The sequence below is a fragment of the Berghia stephanieae genome, chromosome 2 (genome assembly GCF_034508935.2).
Source record: "Berghia stephanieae isolate SIO BIC M18660-M18661 chromosome 2, UCSD_Bste_1.3, whole genome shotgun sequence".
In the NCBI taxonomy this organism is placed as follows: Eukaryota; Metazoa; Mollusca; class Gastropoda; order Nudibranchia; family Aeolidiidae; genus Berghia; species Berghia stephanieae.
This window is the reverse complement of record NC_088361.1, coordinates 92,538,060-92,559,723: the sequence shown is the minus strand read 5'-3', so window position 1 is coordinate 92,559,723 and position 21,664 is coordinate 92,538,060. Positions and strand designations below refer to the sequence as shown.

Here is a 21,664-nt window from a genome sequence, read left to right as displayed (position 1 = left end):
GCATAGATCAAAACAACCAAAAAGAAATTTCTTCTGGCTTTTTCTTTGAAGGCTACGTCCAACAAGGATCCATCCTAAAGAAGATAAAAGTGAAAAATACACACCCCAAAAAAAAACAACTAATGGTGTGTCTCCTTGAGATATTACCAGCTTATTAGCTAAGTGGGTTACTACATGAAAAAGATGTGGAAAAGTGTGTATGAAAAGACAAAGCAAGATAGATAAATACAAAGAAAATACATCCCAAAAAATCAGCCTGCCTCAACTGGGAACTGAACCGTAGACCCATTGATTATCGGTAATTTATTATTGCAAAGGAAATTAAAAAATCGGTGTATGAACTTGATATTATTGCTGTTTTGCTCAAAACCATTAAAAGATATGATTTTGTTTCAATTTATATTCTCATATCATGACTCAAAGAAACAAATGGAACTTGTATATAACCATGTGTGGGCTTAAATGAAATTGTTCTTGTATAAAAAAATTGTTGCATGAGTGTCATGGCTCCAAAGCGCTACATCTAATTTCAGACATTTTTGCACCTTAGAATTCTCCATTATTGTGCTGTTCTGTTTTCTGTTTGTTTGTTTTTAAAAATGAAAATTACACATAAAAGTTTTTAAAGATATATTATCTTTCTTTATTCCCTCCAGGTTGGTGTCATGTTGTCTGTGCTCTCTACGTTCCAGAGGCCTGTTTTGATAATGTGCAAACAATGGAACCAATTGTCCTCTCTTCAGTTCCTCATGAACGCTTCAATAAGGTAATCTTTCTTTCTTTCTTTTCTTTTTACTTTTCTTATTTTCTTCTTATATATATATATATATATATATATATATATATATATATATATATATATATATATATATGCTTCCATCAGCTGAGTAGATATATGCAACATTGACAGATGCCTATTAATGTAATAAGAAAGATTTCTTATTGACATTGGAATGTTTATAAAGCACCTCTCATGGTGTCATTTTGTGGTAATAAACTCTTTGAATTTCAAAAGTTGTAATATAATATACGAAACTATGATATTTTATGTTATGATTTTGTTTTGAGTTTGACAGATGGATTGATATATTTTCCTCCTTTTTGACAAATTGTCTTTATCATCGCTGATTACAGTCTGGATACATACCAGCATATATTATGAAATTCCCTTTATTTGTTTTTTACACCTTTTCAACTTTAGATAACTGTCCATAGCCCCCACCCCCACCCCCCACTGGCTTATTTACACGTAGGAAGTGATCAATTTTTAATTTTTTAAACCATTTTTACCCAACAGACATGTTATATATGCGAAGAGCAAAGAAGAGACACAAAAGCAACCGCAGGTGCATGTATGCAGTGTAATAAGAATGGATGCAAGCAATATTTTCATGTCACTTGGTAAGATATTAATGTCTCATTCATTTATTTTCCTATGAATATCCTAAAGTGAATTAATTCATTGACCATTATTTTGATGGTCTTTACTCTTAATTTGAAAGTTAGAATGAATGTACTGAACGAAAGACTTGCAATATAATGCACAGTGATACTAAGCAGTGAGTTGTAAGAAGTAATGAACAAAAATGAATATAACAGCTTCGAAAAATAAAATACAAAACACAGAATGTTTCAGGCTCAAAGCTCTTCTTCTGCCAATAACAAAAAGAGTAATAAAGTGTTCTATTTTATTATTGACACATTTCATGTTTGAATAACTCGAGATCTATGTAAGATTTCATCAAACGTTTTTTTTGCCACATGTGTAGAATTTATTTTATCGGACAAAGCTAAAATAAACTATGATTTATTTCAAAATTACCCTTTTCTACTAATGGCGTCATATCTCAGCTACCAAAGGGTGCACAGTGTTAAAAATTAAAAACTTAAATAAATTCTGCATCATTGACAAAAAAAACCCCAAAAAAAAACAGTTTGATGAAATCTTACATAGCTTTGGAATTATTCAAACCTGAAATGTGTCAATAATTAAAAAAACACACTGTACATCACTTAAAATCCAGACAGATGACAGAAAAGTATTTGACATATCTTGTAGTCAAGTAATACAATCTTGATTTCAAGCGATGTATTAATGCTTTTATTTATTTTATTGGCTGAAGTAGGGTCTTCTGCCCAAAACATTTTGTTCAATATAATGTACACAGTGATCTACATTACAATCTGAGTGAATGCATACAATTAACTGAGAAATTCATCATGTTATTTACTGTTGGTTCTCTTTTCACATTTACCCCAAATTTTATTACCATGGCAAATCTTGAATTACCTACCTTTTTTCATTCAGAGTATTTTTTTTTTTTTTCTTCTTTTCTTTCAGTGCCCAAGCTCAAGGCCTTTTGTGTGAAGTGACTAGCAGCTATGAAAATGTGAAATACTGTGGATATTGTGCTCATCATTATAAAAAACTAGTATGTTCTAATTATTGGTGGATTTATTATGACATTGTTTTGTATTACAATAGCATCACGAAATTAGGAAACTCTCTTTTTAGGTCAGGACCCTAGCTAATTGGGACATGTTTACCAGTCATCCATTTTCACAGTTTTATTTCAATTTTCCTCAAGTTTATGTGACAAAATGTCACACTTCTCCACTCTAATTTTTTTTTTTTTATGTCAGAGCAAATTCTCTAAGTTATTTAAGTTTGTTTCTGAGAATTTTTATACCAAAAGCAGCTCTGTAGTTTGTCAATTTCAAAAGTTAGAGCATCTAAAAAATTCTGTATTTATGCCTGATGGACTATTTTCAGAAGCAGCATTTCGAAAAGTTGCAAACTCACAGATACATAATTCATTAAATCAGTGCTTCACCACACAGACAAAAAACTCTTTTTTTTCAAGGGTTTATTTCAATGAAAACATCAATTATTTCACCAGAAATCATCAAGAGAGCCACAATTCACAAAATTATAAATGGGTTAGAAATATTTTAAAAATAGGAATTTAAAAAAAAATTCCTTTAAAATCTCAATCTTGGGATAGAAATACAAATAAGACATCGTTCTAACAGTCATCATCGTGTCTTTAATTGGAACCCAAAAAAATAATCATCATGTTGTAAAAATAATATAACTTTAAAACTGTCAAAGTTAGGATTTTAAAAAAAAATTTTAAAAGAAATTTGGGTCCAATTGCAAATCATTATTTTCTCTAGAAATTGACCCAAACCAAATTATTAAAAGAAGTTTTAAAACCTCAACAATACAGAAATAATAAATATAGATGGAACAAAACTGACGTCACTCATCCATTTGTTATTGTTTTTAGCCAACCATTTTTATAAGTAGTTTTCACTAAATTCTATCAGTCAGACTATAAACGTTCAAGGTTACACATATGTTTTAGTGTTGGTACGTTATATTAGACTGGCAGATCTTGTGAGTATTTTGGATAAACATAACATCAATTCATGCTTGAAGATCATTTTAATGCTAAATTGTATTCTAACAGGAGTACCTCAAATATAATACAGTGGTCTTCACTTATAAGAACAGTCATCAGGGAATCAAGCAGAGTGTGTTTTCTAGCCAGATCATGCTTCTAAGCAGATTCAGATTATTTTGGCTGCCTATGTTCAATTGTCATATTACAATAAAGTTTCCAAATGTATACATCATGATATGCACAGGGTTGTAGGCATGGAACTGCCATTGGTTCATTAAAAATTCATTTTTTTAGCTACTATTTTTTATTTCTTTTTATTTATTTTTTTAAGGATAATTAAACACTTTCTTTTCTGCCACAATTATGCAAAAGAATTACTTTGTAGGTGTGGGAAGTGGGGTAAGCTTGTGATTGTTGCTTGTTTTTGATTGGATGCCCCTATTCATGTCATTTTCTATTTCTCTGAACTGCTTCCGATCTAGTTTTGGGATGGTTTTATTTCCTTATTTAACCTCTGAAGTTGTTAGCTCAGAGTGCAGGTATGAAGCATGTAATAACATTCTTCAAAAAGAATTCAACCATTTAATCCAGAGCTCACATGTGTTGTATTATGATCAAGTTTTTTAAAAAAAGATTTTAGATTGTGAACAAGTATTTTTACTTTATTTGCAGAAAAATCTATCCAATGTTAAAACGATTCCAGCTTTCCGACCAATCCCGAATGATAATGAAACTCCAGATTCTAGTCCAGAGAAAAATCCACCTGTTATATCAGATGATGGGAAAAAGGTATTGATGTATTAAGTTACCAAGCTTTTAAACAGGCTTTTTTCACTTGATCTTATAAGTTTCATTTACACCATTTATTAAGTTATTATTATTATTATATATATTTTCAACAATTTTTATTTATTTATCGATTATTTTTTTGCAAAGATAAAATCCATCGTATTTTTGTAGATTGATATTTTAAAAAACAAACAAACAAAATTTTTCAAATTAAATCTGGTTTTATATCTTAGAAGTTTTTCATTATCCACACCTTCTCTATAACTACCATTTTTTTTTTAAAAGCATTTTAATTAAACTGGGAAGATATAGCCTCTTCAGATTTGGAGATACCATTATGAAACTTCATGTATGATACGATCAATATAAATAAAGTTAGAAAGAGGTCATAGATATATAATATTAATATGTATAATTATAAATTTATAAAAACAAAAACTATGAAATAATTGTGCTCACATATTTTATAAAAGGAGCTGTCAATAAAATGTTCTAAGTATAATGTTCTTCTTCTTCAAAAAAAAAGTATAAGTATAAGAAAATAATACTTAGCCTATTTTATTTTAATATATATATAATTATATATTTATATCATCTTAGAAACCCAAACCAGATCCATCTGTGGAAACTGCTGTTAAAAGTCCCCAAGTTGATCAATCTGTAAGCAGCACAAGTGATTCTCTCCCTCCGACACTTGTAGCAAGTGTCAAACCTGACCCAACTCTACCATCGTCCTCCACATCTTTATCGGGGAACAGTAGTGAAATGTCGGACAACATAACTTCAGCTGTCTCTCCATCCCAAACAGAAGATTCAAAAAATCTTCCCAACGATCAACAGATCCAGGAACCGTCGTCCAGTATGATAACAACAGTATCAAAGTCTTCACAGTCTCATCCAACAGATCTCATAATTCAGGATGGCAGTGCAACATCCTCCACTGAAAACTTGTTTGACGTGGATGTTATATCTTCACCTCCACCTCCTCTCGAGAAAGCTGAACAACACGCTACATTGAAAAAACCCTTGATGAAGAAATCAAAAGTGAAACTCGATAATGGACCCAAAAAGCAACGTCTTGGGTATGGATGTTTATTAATATCATGTACATCCACTTCTTATTATTTATCTTCAAATAAAAAACCACGGATTAAATTCATAAATCAATAGTTACTGTAAATTTAATTTTGACTTTTTATTAAACAAAGATCTTATAGTCAATTTTTTTTTTAATTGAAAGATTTTATTTTTACTTGGTCTCACCTATTTAGAGGTATTGTCAGTCACAAGACATTATTAACATTTTTACCCATTTATGCAATTAGATCTTCAGACAAGCCGATGAAAAGAATAGGAAAGAAATCCAAACATAATGTGACCTCAACGAGTACTTCCAATGGAAATAATAACGGGGGGAAAGACAGCACAAAGAAACAAAGCGGAGTGAGCAAAAAGACTCGTCATCACAGCGGCTCTAACACCAAATTGACAAGTTCTGCCTCATCAACATCAAAGTCATCCACTCTTCAAGTTAATACAACATTACCATGGTAAAAGATTAATTCATAAGGACTATATTTCAATAGTTTTTATTAGTTTGCTATTAATACCAGACTATTCGCTAACATTATTATTAATTATTATTTATGTTATTGTCATCAGTATTGTTTTTGTTGGTGTTGTTTTTGTATCGACATCAACAAACAATTCCAGACTTGCCAACCAGTACGATTTCGCGTTACGCGGATACGATTCCAAAGGATTTAGTACGATTTTTTAAAGATATGTGATGTGAATGATGTTGTTGATACATTTGATGCATTGATAACACATGTCGTACACCAATTGTTTACCGTGTTTCTGATTGAATGATGTATCACATTTAGTACGATAGTTTATCATTTCAGTTGCTTATATGATGCCAGTTTTCACCAATATTTTTCTCATACATTTTTGGGGATTTGCATAGAATTATGCATATAAGCTTATTTTATACTTTGAATAGTCCCAGACCACATTTAATCTTTTGTCACTTATTAAATAGAAAATTCTAAGTGAAAATTAAATTTAACGAACATCTTTGACTATGACGTCTTCAATTAAAAACTGTATTTCTAATAAGCTTAAACGTAAACAGGTTATTTCCCTTTACAATAACTAAAATTACTCTGATTTATAAAATTTATAATGATCTTTTTTTTTTCTTAATATTTTGTACGAGTCTTGAATTACAAAGTGGGCAGCTTTAGGAATGGTATTTGGTTCAAAATGAATTCTCTAGAACCATTTTAGAAGTATTTAACTTGTCTTTGCATATTACATACTTGCGAGTTTCCCATCATTTGACCAAGGTAATAGTATTAGTAGTAAAAGTAGTAGTAGGAGGAGGAGTAGTAGTAGTGAATGCTAAGAAAAAAAAAGAGAGAGATAGAGAGAGTGGGGGGGGGGGGGGGCATTAGATAACATATATGGAAAATATCTAGCTACTGTTGCAAAATGTCATCTATTGAATTGAAGACCACTCTCCCAGATGTTTTATCTCAAAACTTATTCATAAGTGATGTACTGGGCTAGCAGATATCACCATCACAACTTCGTTTGGTACATCAGCATCTCTTACCATCACCATGGCATCACCACTTCTACAACCGCCATTACAGCATTGTCACAACCACAACCACCACCACATCACTTCTACCACCACTGCCACGACAGCTTCATCATCATCACCACCACTAGAGCACCATCGCGACAACAACCAACATGTTAAGGGTTTTTTTGTAATTTCTTTGAGTGTTTCGAAAGCAATTTTCTTTGATATTGCAATTTCTGAGCCTTATACTAATTTAAAACGGTCATAGGGTTTTAGTTTCTCTATAAATCGATAATTTTGTTATCACAATAGATTGCTTGAATGATGAAGATCAGAGTTTATTTTGATTTGATATAAATTTTTGTATAGTACGCACTTTTTTTCTACATGTGCGGACAAAATACACTTTTTTTCTAAAAAAATAGACTTTATAGGGTCATAGAATACACTTTTCATCCTGGGAAGGTTGGCAGGTCTGCAGTGATGCCAAAACTCCGGTTTCACCGGAAAAAGCTCCGGTCTGGAGCAAAAAATTCCGGGCTCCGGGCAACTTCCGTCAAATTCCGGTGAGGTCAGTTTGTTCCAAGGATCCCCCCCCCCCCCCCTTCCAACCACCACATCATCATCATTACCACTAGTATTACAACCATCATCACCACCACTACTACTGCGACCACCACCACATCATCATCACTACCACTACTACTACAACCACCACCACTACATCATCATCATTACCACAACTACTATTCAACCACCATCAACACATCATCATCACTAACAGTACCACCATCAACATTACAACCACCACGACCACATCATCATCACAACCACTACTACTACTACAACCACCACCACCACATCATCATCACTACCACTACTACTACACCACCACCTCCACATCATCATCACTACCACTACTACTACAACCACCAGCATCACATCATCACTACCACTACTACCACATCATCATCACGACCTTTACTACTATAACCACCACCACATCATCATCACAACTATTACAACCACCACCACCACATCATCATTACAACTACTACTACAACCACCACCACCACATCATCATTACCACTACTACTACAACCACCACCACCACATCACTACCACTACTACTACAACCACCACCACCACCACATCATCATTACCATTACTACTACAACCACCATCACCACATCATCACTACCATTACTACTACAACCACCACAACCACATCATCATTACCGCTACTACTACAACCACCACCACCACATCATCACTACCACTACTACTAAACCACCACCACCACATCATCACTACCACTAATACTACTACAACCACCACCACCACCACATCATCATCACTACCATTAATACTACTACAACCACCACCACATCATCATCATCACTACCACTACTACTACAAGTACCACCACCACGTCATCTTCATCACTACCACCACTACTACTACCACAACCACCACCACCACATCATCATCACTACCACTGCTACTACAACCACCACATCATCATCACCACTACTACTACTACTACTACTACTACTACTACTACTACTACTACTACTACTACTACTACTTCTACTACTACTACTACTACTACTACTACTACTACTACTACTACTACTACTACTACTACTACTACTACTACTATACTATAACAACAACCACTACAGTATCGTCATCATCATCACTACCACTACTACTACAACCACTAGCACCACATCATCATCACGACCAGTACTACTACAACCACCACCACCCCATTATCATCACTACCACGACTACTACTACAACCACCACTACCACATCATCATCACTACCATTTGTACTACAACCACCGTCACCATCACATCAACATCACTACCACCACTACTACAACCACCACCACACCATTATCATCACGACCACAACTACTACAACCACTATACCACCACCACCATATCATCATCACTATCACTACATCTGCAACATCAACCACTATCACATCTTCATCATCTCTACCACTATTACTACAACCACCAACACCACATCATCCTCACTACAATCAGTACTACAATCTCTACCATTAGGTTTTGACGCTTTACTTCATTTGAAATAAGGAAACTTTGCAGGATTGTAATTTGCAATGGTTTATAGATCATAATATAATTCTAATCAGTTATCTATTTAGAACTATACAATATGTAAACACAATGCCAAAAACCATTGGAATTCCTTTTTTTTTTTGTGCGCGGAAATTCCTCTTTCGGCGTTGAAATTCCTACGAGTGGTGGCTGAAACTCCTGTGAGCCAAATTTAAAGTTGGCGTCTCTGGGTCTGCAATTCATTTCATCATGTAATTTTTTTTTAATGACATGATTGTATTTTCTTACATTGTTATATTTTTGAATACAGGCACCACGACTACTGCAGCGGCAGCAGCAGCAACAATGTATTTGGTGGTAGTCCATATTTCCAAAGTCTAAGTGCTCCAGGTCATGTTAGCCTGCCATCCTTTTCTTCCTCATCAGGTAAAAGTCGGCAGATAATTAAGCTTAAAGATTATGTCAATATTATTTTTTTACCAGAGTGGATTGAAATAAACCTGAATATTGCTGTGTGAATTATTAACATATGGCAACGAAAATTATGGGCTCAACTTGGTCTTGAGACAATTACAAAAGGATTTAAAATCAGCGCAATATGTTAAAAAGTAATGGGGGGGAAAAAATAGAAAATAACAGCTTCGAAAAAAGAGAAAAATACCTAATACAGAATGTTTTGGGGTCAAAACCCTTCTTCAGACAATAACAAAAATAGTAAAAACACATCACTTGAAATCCAGACGGACAGCAGAAAAGAATTTGTGACATCTTTTCGGCAAGTACAGTCTCAAAATGTTTGAGACCATTCATGCCAACAAGATGTACCAAATATTTTTCTGCTGTCTGTTTGGATTTTAAGTGTTGTATTAATCTTTTTACTGTTTTTGTTATTGGCTGAAGAAGGGATTTGAGCTCAAAATATTCCGCGTTTGGTATTTTGTTCTTTTTCAAAGCGGTGTTATATTCATTTTTGTTCTTTACTTTTTACAGTCCACAGAATCTAGCATCTTAGTATCATTTTGGAATGATAGCCAGGGTGTATACAACAGTTTTTACAAAAATAGTGGATGTAGGTGATTGTAGCCTTTGTATTTATAGTGTTTATTTAAACATGAAATTGTTGACTAGATATAGTAGGATGACTTATCTCAGTCATTATTGTAGTACACAATATGGCCAGTTATATCCATATTTTATTACTATATCTAAATATAGAAAAGTATTCACTTCTGTTGATGGATGATATGTATACAGCGTTTTATTTTTGTTTTTACCCTTGCACAACATTTCATTTTGAATAAATGCAGTGTGGTTTGATGCCAGGAAATATCTCCCTGTCTTGCCATGTTTGGTTTTCACTGTGTACGATAAGTTTCTACTGATTAAGTCCAACAGTTTTCTTTTAACCTGATAGAATCAGTAAAACTGAACATAATCATTGTGTTTTGAAAAAAAAAAAACAAACCCCAAAACAACCCAATATTTATGATGCTTATATACTATTTAATTTTTATGGTGCATTTTTTAAAAAGATCGCGACATTACTGGTAGATAGAATGAGGGAAGAATGAGTCAAGATAACTATATTACCATAAGAAGGAAACATTTTAAAAAGTAGTTTCTATAGTGTGAAATAGGCAATGGCAATTGCTTGTTACCCTTTGGATAGGACGCAAGTCTCTTCCAAAGTACTTTCTGCCAGATCTAACAGACACAGCTACCCAATCACTGTTTGGTGGACAGGGGGTGCAGAAAAGAATCTCAGACTTGGAATCAATCTCAGAAGGAGAATCAGCCTATTTTTACTTTCTTACAATTTACCATACATTTAATTAATGCATTTGAGCATTTCATGGTTTGGCCTCTATTCGTTTTTTAGCCTGGTTTCCATGCCTGTTTCTTCAATTGAGCCATATACAATTGCTGTAGGTTAGGAAATCAGATTTTGATTTAATTGAATTTATTTGTTACAAAGGGATTGCTTTGTAGTTCAGTCTTTGTAGCTTATATCCTAATCAACTGCTTTTCTTCCTTGTTAAATTTATTATTTACTGCTCTGCATGAAATTTTAACGTGACCCATTCTTCATATTGCATCTGACATGGATGAAATTGCTTGCTTTTCAGTTTTTTTGGCTAATTTGCCAAACTCCAGTGGCATTACAAATTCATTGTATGGAGATGGTAATCGCCAACAACAATGTGGTGCGTCATATAATTTTTCAAGCATTAACATGTACAAAATTTATTTTGACATTGTACTGTGTTTTATGTTCATTTTGACATAAGGCATGTGTTGTCATCTCTTTATTTCGAAGACCTACTTTTTTTTCTCCCTTAACCGTTTCACCGACATGAATTATTTGAAGGTGAAAACCAACCCTGAGCTTCAAATGTTGATGTCTGAACGTGATGGAAAAGTGAAGTGTTGTTGAAAAAAGATCTAAGTGCTTGCCTTAAGCAGTCACTTAGTGTCTTTGCCACAAAAATAAACAACTGAATTAGTTATTTTAAATATAAGATTAATGTGGCCTGTTGTTTTGGGTTTTTCATTTTTTTAAAATTTGCTGAGTGTTCTTGTTTTAGACATTAAAATCGTTTAATGCATGCTTCTCCTAATCAATTACGACTTAGGTGATTCTTGAGAGTGTCAACCAGAATTCTTCCATTTCCAGCTCTTTCGAATTCGTTTTTACACATTAAGAATTACAGAATATTATTGACAAAGATTATGACATTGAGATAAAAGGCTGGTTATATGAAGAATGCCAATTCGTTGAAAAACAAATCAATGAAGGAATTTTGAAGATTGTTTTTTCTTTCTTCTATTCCGTGTTCAGCTATTTCATCCCAATTCTTTGGTTTAAGATATTTGGTGTATTATCTCATATTGTTTTTGTTTGGTTTCTTTAAAATTTGTATTAATTGTCATAGTTTCGGATTTTTTACTATTAAATTGGGCCAGTAGAAAATTTTGTTTCATACTAAACATTAACAAGAGTTGCTTTGTCTGATGATTTTAGATGGTAAGAATTTTACAAATACTTTTTCCATATAATTGGTCTGGACTTAAAACAGCCTGACTTTTTATTCCTTTTTAATATGTAGATCCATGGCAATCCAAGCAAGGAACTTCCTGTCCCTTCTTTTTATTCATCGTTGATAAGTAGAATTATGGCTAGATCCAAGCAAACTATAGCCATATCCTATCATACTTTTTAGATCAATATGTGTTGAAGATTTGCCTGGAATGAGTTATTTTGCATCAAATATTTGAATAATTTTCAGGATGGCAAAAACGTCTCGACAAAAATCCTATCCCTTGTGTCTCTCATTTTCTCCTCCAAATTACAAGCTCCAATTCCCACCTGTTAGGTGTATATTTATTTCATTTTTGATTTGGTATGCTTTTTTTATTTGTTTAATATTTTGTTTATTATTATGTTAAAACGTATTAGCAAATGTTTTGTTTTCTTTCTATAGGTTGTATATTTTTTTATCCATTAATAATTTAGAAAATGTTGTCCTCTCCAACTTTCTTCAAAATAGATTATACCGTTTTTCTAGGGTTTTTAAGGCGTTCAAAATCAAATTAACCCCCAAAGTGTGTTTAAACAAATGAAGTGAATCTAAAACCGAGCTAAATTAATTTGGTTATCATTTTTTTCAATGTTATGGCCCTAAACTCTGGAATACATTACCTCAACAAGCCAAAAGAAAAATCAAGAATATCTCAAATTTTAAATATGCTTTAAAAACGAACTTTTCACAATTCATTCAGATCTGCACCATGCTAACTGTAATGTTTGTATACTATTATTTCTTTGATCCATATTTGTATTCTTGTGTATTTATTATTATTATTATTATTATTATTATTATTATTATTATTATTATTATTATTATTATTATTACTATCAATATTATAGGGTGTCAATATATTTAATTCAAAACATTTTTGTTTTGACCTCTAGAGAACGGAATGATTTTAACATGAAAAGGGCTGGCAGAAGTATTTTAATAATAGTCTTGGTACAGCTTCTGGCATTGGATTGATTAAGAAAGCTATTTGACTATTAAATTTTATCTTATCATTAAAAATGTTTAAAAATAAAAATATATTAAATGAATTATGACATTGTATTTCATCTCTTTCATTAAATGTAAGAATGCTATGTTTCAATAAAGAAATGAAAATGATAAAAAATAATTTAAAATAAATAAAATTCCCTACGTAATCAGCAGTAGTGTAGCTGGGGCAGGGTGACTTGCTCAAGGCTACACAACACAGCGGGTAATTAAACTCGGTACCAAGCAAAGACCATACCACTGAGCCATGCTGCTCCATAAAAAGGGTTACATTGCCAGAATAAATTCTATTTCATCTGAAGCGCAAGGAAAATAAAATTCGGTTTAATGGGGAAAATGAAAGCATTCATTTGTCTAAGGAATTTTGATTAAAACAGCATTGAAAAAAATAGTGTAATATATTTCAACATGTCTATATGTATATTTCAGATCCTCCTGAAGCAAAAGTAGGAATGTCCAATTTGGTGCCTCCTCTTAAAGTTTTCCCCAACCCATTCCAGGATACTGCAAGCAAAAAGTAGGTCCTTAAAAGCTGAGAATGATTTATTTATAAACCCTCAATATTATGATGCAATGCATTAACCAATTATCATACGTTCTGAACTATGATTTTTCTATGTAGTTTATTGATTTCACAATATCTTCATGCACAAATAATACTGGTTTTATTAAGTGATATTGATAACCAAAATAATGATTCATTGTCCAGCTTTTTGGCATAGTGGTATGACACCCTTCTTTTTTTGGACCAGGTTCAAATTCTGCTCTGGACGGTGCAAAGTTGAATCCTTGGAAAAGGCTCTTTACTCAAATTCTCTCACAGTACTCAGGTGTAAAATGAGTACTTGGCCAGTAACTTTGTTGTTTGTGTAGAAAAAGAATTGTGATAGTGGCTTATAGAGTGATGTCTGGTGCTACGTGTTAAGTGTTGCTGCTGGCTTTGAATCTCATAAAATGCTTTGAGCACATTTAGTGGATATTGTGCAATGTAAAAGCTCATTTTTTAAAAACATAATTATAAATACTGTAAATAGATGATTTTTGCACGTCCTAAGTAAAAAATAAGTGTCACTAAAAAATATGAATATGTTTGTGATTATATATTGGGTGAATATGCGAATCAAAGCAAAGATAGCAGTATTGAAATTCAGCATACTAGATTTTTGAATAAGATATAAGAGATCTCTGTTTATGTTTACGATGCATATGTTTAAATGAAAAGTGAACAGTATTTCTGTCTTTCTGTGTCATGTTTTTGGTGTAGGTGTCATGTTTTTGGTGTGAATGAAGATTGATCTAAAAGGACAGGTCATAATTAATTGGCTGCAAGTTCTGAAAGTACACTTTCAGGACATTGACCCTCTCAAAGGGTTGTTTTCTTTGGCACTCTGTCCTTGGACACTGGCAATTTTGAACTTTGATGATAAAACTTTTAAAAAGCACTTGTCATAAAATTTGAGGGGGTGAGATGGCCTAGTGGATAAGACATTGCATTTCCACCCAGGAGACTCTGATTTGAACCCTGCCTTGTTAAATCTTTCCAACTTAGCCCTTATCCCTCAATTTGTGGGGCTGCAATGCGGCTGACCCCTGGATTATTTGAGTCTTTTCTTGAGATAGACTAAAGAAAAATTTTCCCTGAGGATGAATAAAGGGAATTTTATTATTCTAAAAATTATTTTATTTATTTAAACTCCACAGTAATTTCCCTTTGACAATGGAGCATCTATTGGAGCAGCAATGGGAAGCAGGAGCTCACTTTTTGATGGAACAAAGTGAACATTTCGACAGTAAGTTTGTAATAAGATTATGGACGGTTGTTGAGTCTTTTGAGTCTTTACTCTTTGCTATTCCCTCACATCTGTGGTCCTCTTACATAGGCTTCCAGTTCATGTCCACCTGTGAGAGGTAGTCTACAGCAAGTACAGTGCAGCACACACATCTTGAAATCATAGAAATCTCAAACATGTTTCACTTTCTCTCTTTAATCCCTCTATTTTCATAGCATTAGCAAAACGAAAATCTATATAAATGAAAGGATAGTTTAGTTAAGTATATAATGATAAATATTCTTCTCATGATTATTTCAGTATCGTCCCTTCTGAACTGTCTCCATCACTACAAGACAGATATCAGGCAGCTAGAAGATGAGGTCCGTGATCTAACCTCCCAACGAGATCACTTGATGGCTATCAATGCCCGACTATCCGTGCCACTTTCCATGCTGGATTCATCTTCCCTTGCAAAGACAAATTCCAATTGGGCAAGTTTAGAAGACATTTCATCACCTGATGAAGTAGTCGAGGTGAGTGGTTGTTGGTCTTTTAGAGTACCATCAAATGGGGTGACTCAGCACCCCCTTATCGAAAAAGTTTGGTTTTTATTATTCATCAATAAATTCATATTGCTTATCAAACAATATTTTAAACAGAGTTTTTATACAATCATGTCTTTTTTTTCCAACAGAATAACGGAATCAAATTCAATAAATTCAGCATACCTTTAGCCATCCAAATTTGGGTATCACAAATATTTAATTGGTATTATGTAAGGCTGCCTGGGTCATCCATTGGATTACCACATGACTGAGCAATCTATAAGACGATTTGGAAACTTTTTTTAGTATTATGAAATATGATTTAAAACAAGCAATCCATTTTTCACAGATGGGTACTTTGACATATAAGATGAATAAACCTAGATTGAAGGTTGTAATACTAATACACAGAGAGCTAAACTTGTAAACATCTGGATATTAGATTTCTCTTCTGGTTTCGAAAATTGCTTTTAGAAATCAAAATGAATATATAAATATCATTGATTCTTTTTTTCCTTTTCAGAAACCCAGTTTTGTCCCTTCATTAAATTTATCAGAGAGCACTATGTGTGGTGTGGAAGATGTAGTTAGTCCTTCAGGTGAGATTATTGTTTACACAGTCATCATCATATCTTGTCGCGCCAGTGAGTCAGCCAGTCCCGGGCAGTCTGGTTGCATTCCCTCAGGTCAGCATTGGTGCAGTGAGGTCCCAGTGAGCATTCGGACAGGATGTGGTCCATGGTCTGTCTGGGGTGACTGCATGGGCATTCAGTGCCCGGTGAGATTTTCCATTTAAAGAGGTTGGTGGCGGTGTTTCCCACCTTTGCTCTAGCTCTGTTCAACGCCACCCAGTCTTTTCTCTTGAGGTCTGTGCCTGCTGGGAGCTTTTCTGTTGGGGGCTGGAGGGCATCGTTTGCTGTCTTGTCCCATTCTACCCATTTGTCCAGGCGGAAGAATGCTGAGTGATCTGGGTGAAGGCTCTCTACTGTGAGGAAGCTATTCCTTGATTTGAGCCTGCTTTTGGGACAATTGTGGTTATGAAGGGGGTGTCTCTGGTCCATTTCCTGTTTGTATTTTTGTATTTGGGCATGAGTTTCCCTCCGGATGTGTGGTGGGGCTATTCCTGCTGCACGGTAGACCAGTGGTAATGGTGTTGCTCTCAGCTGGCCCGTTACGATCCGGCAGGCGTTGTTGAGCTCGGGGTCTAGCTTGGAGGCATGGCACGATCGGGCCCATACAGCTGAGCAGTACTCCGCAGTTGAGTAGCTGAGGGCCAATGCTGTGGTCCTTAGAGTTTTAGGGTCAGTTTCCCAGTTCATGTTTGCCAGCTTTCCAAGGAGGGCATTACGCGTGGACACTTTTGCCTTGGTCTTCCTCACGTGTTCTCTGAAGGACAGAGTCCGATCAAGCGTCACTCCGAGGTACACTGGGTGGTAGTTGTACTCTAATGTCTGGCCATTCCACTTGATGTTAAGTTTTGTGTGGGCTTGGTGGTTGTTGAGGTGAAATGCACACACTTGTGTTTTCCCTGGGTTGGCATTCAGCGAGTTTTTAGTGTAGTACTTTGTGAGGGTGTCTAGGGCATTTGTCAGTCTGCTCTCGATTGGTTGGAAGGACGCATCCTGTGTTGCGAGGCATAGGTCATCAGCATATATGAATCGGCGGATATTTGGGAACTCAGGCTGATCATTTGTATATATGTTGAAAAGTGTTGGAGCCAGCACTGATCCTTGGGGAAGACCATTCTTCTGGGTGCGCCACCTGCTCTTCCGGCCATCCATTTCAACAAAGAAGCGCCTGTTTTCGAGAAGTGACTGGATGATATTTACAATTTTCTTATTCTTTATCATTTTAGCCACTTTGAGGAGTAGGATCTTGTGATTCACTGTGTCATAGGCTGCAGTGAGGTCGACGAAGACTGTGCCAGTGACCTGTTTTGTCTCAAACCCATCTTCTATGAATTGTGTAAGGTTAAGAAGTTGACCACATGTTGACCGTCCTGGTCGGAATCCAGCCTGGTCTGGAGACAGTTGTTCGTCTAGACTGGGTGACATGCGGGACATAACCATTCGCTCAAATAGCTTGTATGTGATGCACAGGAGGGAGATCGGGCGATAGCTTTTCTTGGATTTTGGATCTTTCCCCGGTTTCAGTAGGGCGACTACTCTTGCTTTCCTCCATGCACTTGGCAGCCTGTTTGTCCTTGCGCATACATTGAAGAGGTCCAATAGCCAGGATAGCGTTCTCGGGCCAAAGTGTTGAATCATCTCAGTTGTGATTCCATCCAGTCCAGATGCTTTTCCTGCCTTCAGATGGGACAAGGCCTCTAGTAGCTCCTCCAGGGTAAAAGAGTCAGGATGATCTTCACTATCCTTGAGGGCTTTGTCCATTTCACGTTTCAGGGATTTTAGTTGGCCTCGTGCTTTCTTGGCTGGTTTCCCATTCAGTAGAAGCTGATGTGCTACTTGGTCAGGTGTTACTGCAGCCACTCTTGTCTGGGTATTTTTGTCATTATTCAGTTTTGAAATTGTAGTCCAGGCCTTTTTGCTGTTTAGGGTCATATTGGTGGAGGTTATTAATTCCTTCCATCTTTCTGATCTTTCATCGGCTATCATTGATGTGAGTTCTTCACCCAGTTTTAGGGTTTCTTCACTGAAAGGATCCACCTTGTATGATTCAATGTATCTTTCATATAGTTTCTTGCTTTCATCTCGGAGACATGGAATATAACTTTTTCGGCATCCTCTGGGGATGTTTTTCTTTGCAACTTTCCATATGAGTGTTCTGAAGTCGTCGTATCTCTGTGGGTCACTTTTTATATTGGTGATCTCATTGTCTAAATCTTTAGTAAAGTTTTCCCAATTTGCTTTTCTAAAATTGAATCGTGGTATCGCATTTGATTCGAGGGCTTTAACAGCTGGTTTGATGCTGATGGTAATAGGCCTGTGTTGAGATTTCGGTATAGGCTCACCTACAGTCCTTTCAAAGTTTGAGAAGTGTTGAGAGGATATGAATGCCAGGTCCGGATTGTAACCTTTCTTCCACCGGGCACTCATAAAGGTTTTCTTGTCTTTGGGGTTATGGAGGATTGTGAGGTCATTGCCGGCCGCCCATTCCTCAACAGCATCTCCGTCAAGGTTATTTTGCTCATATCCCCATATAGTGTTATGGCTGTTAAAATCTCCAATGATCAGGGTTGGTTTTCTATCAGATAGATTCATTTGGGGCCACTTGAATGGGGTTGATGGAGGTTTGTACACAGATATGATGGTAATCAGTGTTGTTTCTACTCTGAGAATCTCAATGTCATTTTCTGAGTGGTCATCGCTTTTCAGTATGGTAGATTTTTCTCGAGTGTACATGGCACTTCCATATTTTGGGTGTTCGTGGTGTATTACTAGTTGCATGCCAGGTATGCAAGGTGGTTTTGAGTCTTTGTGGGTTTCCTGTAAGCAAATTATATCTGCTTTTAGCTCTGTCAGTATCTTGCATTTGGTATGGGAGATTCCTTCTATGTTGAAACTTACAACATTGAAGTTTTCCATTGTCTGGGCCGAGGGGCTATCCTTTTACCGCCCAATTTATTCTCTCTGGTCGCGTAGTGTAGCAATCAGTCTCCTTCAGAGAAGGATTACAGGAGCACGACGTGAACGTTTGCTACTTGCTCCTGTTTACACAGTATGATCATACGATGATGGTTTACACAGTATGATCATCATAGTCTTAACATTTTATTTACTTATATTTTATCATACATAAGTTTGCTTGTTTTTTTTTGTTTTTTTCCTTTAATATTTGTTTCATCACAACATATTTCACCATTTGGTAATTTAGATGTTAAATATTATCAATGTTTGCATATAAGTTGTGTTAGGTGATTTTTAGCATAGGAATCATGCAAGTGAATATGTCTGTTTTCCTTGAGACAGCTAGTTTTCTAGGAATAAAATTACCGGTACACATGTATTGCACGCACATTCTATGCCTTGGTGTTTTAACAACCTTCGATTACATGTTTTATTACTTGTTTGCATTATTTGTATGACATTTTGTTTGAGAGAATTGGGTAGGGCTGTCATAAGATTGTCTTCAAATTTTTCCCAATTAGCCGGGAACCATTTCCTGATTGGAGGGGTAAATAATATACAGTAGAATTACTTTAAACCGAAATTTTGGGGACCTTCTAAACCATTTCGGTTTAAAGACATTTTGGTTTAAAGCAAGTTCCCGTTTTGCAATGTTTTTCAAGGGTAGTAACTATTTAAGGAATTTGCTCATTTAATCGTATCATGGGTTTCCCATTAAATGGAGTTGTTGAATAAATGCCGTCTTCGTAACCATTAATTTTTTTAATATATTTTTTTTGTTTGTTTTAAAAATATTTTTGGGGGTTTTCGTTTTCAATTCAAAATTGTTGAAAGAGTTGAGTTCGGGATGCCGTGTATTTTACATATCTCCGTCTTGATCAACTTTTTTTTCATCGACTTCACATAGTATTTTGATTTTAAACTCAAACGTGAGAGCACAGTGCTTTCTTTTAGTTTAGACCTCTTTTAGTAAAATGCAAAGCTAAAATAAGACCGAAAGTTCTTGTGCGATAATTGATAATGAATGATGCGCAGCTACTCAGAGCTGAAGTGAAATGGAAATGAAAAGGCGTGTCAATACTTAGCTGTCTACTACATATCGCTCTTTTGTTGAAAAGCCATTAGGTTCAAAGGCCTAATTACATAGAACCTCCCCCCCCCCCCCCCTTCACACACACATTTAAACAAAGTCGAAATGAAATGGCATTTCAATGGTAAGTTGTCTCCCCCCCCCCCCCCCCCCCCTCCTTATCGTCTTGTTGAAAATCCAGTCAGTTCCAAAGCATCAACACATGAGCGAGAACATCTCGCTTGCATGATTCTACACCCCAACTCCCCCTCTTTCCTCATTTTTCGCCTGCCAGTCACCCGCTGTCTTCCTTTTCCAGTCTGTGCGATTGTGGTGTTGGCCAAGCCCAAGTGCAGTGATTGAAGTGTTTGCCTCCCCCCCACCCCACCCATCACTCTCATCTTATACTTACGCTCTGTTTAATATCGCCGGGCATTATTACGTGGGGCCTCCTTCCCGAATTTTTGAAGAAAAATATAGAGAGAAAAGGGGAAGGTGCTCTCAAGTTGTTTCGGTTTAAAGAAAGTCCTGCTTAGAAGTATTTCGGTTCATCGTAAGAATTAGTACAAAGAAAATGAAGAAACTAGTACAATTTATTAAATTCTTTGCGGTTTAAAGTATTTTTCGGTTTAGCTTCTTTCGGTTTAAAGTAATTTTACTGTATGGAAAATTTTGTTCCCTGAGATTTCGTCTCAATCGGTTTCCGGATTGGAGAGGCTCTTGATTTTAAGATCCTACTGTGTTATACTTGCTTCTCGAGGTGCCTTGTGTGTCTTAATAGCACAGTAGGTAAAGTACTTGCCTCACATGCTAAGGGATCGGTATTGATCCTGGGTTCATTTGAGAGCACTGATTAGGTAGCTGGGTCTGTTAGATCTTGCAGAGAGTATTTTGCAATAGACTAGTGCCTTCTATCCAAAGGGTAGTAAGAATTGCCACTGCTTATTTAATACTACAGAGACCGGGTTAAACTCCACTCCATGGCTTATCTGTCTCTGAAAATTTTTTTCTCTCTCAGAGCCCTGACTGTTTAGCACAGATATTTGTCATTGTCAACATTTGTTATTATTGTTATTACAGAGAATGTTCAAGCTTCTAGCTCAAGATCAAGATTTGCCTTTACTGATCAGGTAACTACTTTAGGGGCAGTAAAGTAGAATATCCTGGGTTTCCTGACCTCCCATAGTGGGCAGGGAGGTACTTACTGTGTCTTCTATCCCCCTATATCTGTTTTCCAACATGCTTTCTGTCTTTGACTTGGGATGATATTACTTGGTTTTGTTTTGGCCCTGGCTGGATACCCTGACAGAGAGGGAAACAGTCAAATGTATAGTTAAGAGTTTTGGGAGATCATATTTTTTTCCCTTGTAAATCATCTCTCTGTTATGTATTATTATATTTATTTTGAATGTAAAACATTTGAGTATATCCCTCTTTGTTGGATCTTGTGCTGGTGTCTGGGTGAGACTTTTAGGTGATCTCAAAGTAAGTACACTGATAGTGTGCTCTTGGAATCTACATCTGTTCCCTATTTGTACCATTCCCCCCGTTTGTCTTTCTTTTTCGTCAAGTCCGTTTAATTGTACGATCTAGAATCTCTTTACTATCCCATTTTCTTCCTTTTTACTGGCGTTGATATGACTTGAATGTTTTGCAAGCACCGTAAAACCCTTAAAAACAAAACAGGTAACTACTTACTGAATGACCAGTCTGTAAAA

General features: G+C 35.5%; 1 protein-coding gene across 3 annotated transcripts in view; it reads left to right on the top strand.

Moving 5' to 3' along the window:
* Positions 1–21,664, top strand: part of LOC144965866 (uncharacterized) — a 45,035-nt gene that overhangs the window by 19,860 nt on the left and 3,511 nt on the right. For 2 of the 3 annotated variants that reach the window (XM_078901673.1, XM_078901675.1), the window contains exons 4-16: positions 657–766; positions 1,298–1,401; positions 2,342–2,432; positions 4,080–4,196; positions 4,797–5,278; positions 5,522–5,746; positions 9,196–9,311; positions 11,012–11,089; positions 13,403–13,490; positions 14,675–14,763; positions 15,064–15,278; positions 15,814–15,889; positions 21,027–21,076. In XM_078901673.1, the coding sequence (XP_078757799.1) occupies positions 657–766; positions 1,298–1,401; positions 2,342–2,432; positions 4,080–4,196; positions 4,797–5,278; positions 5,522–5,746; positions 9,196–9,311; positions 11,012–11,089; positions 13,403–13,490; positions 14,675–14,763; positions 15,064–15,278; positions 15,814–15,889; positions 21,027–21,076 (1,841 nt within the window). The remainder of the gene's footprint in view (positions 1–656; positions 767–1,297; positions 1,402–2,341; positions 2,433–4,079; positions 4,197–4,796; positions 5,279–5,521; positions 5,747–9,195; positions 9,312–11,011; positions 11,090–13,402; positions 13,491–14,674; positions 14,764–15,063; positions 15,279–15,813; positions 15,890–21,026; positions 21,077–21,664) is intronic. The other variant, XM_078901674.1, reaches the window with a different exon arrangement.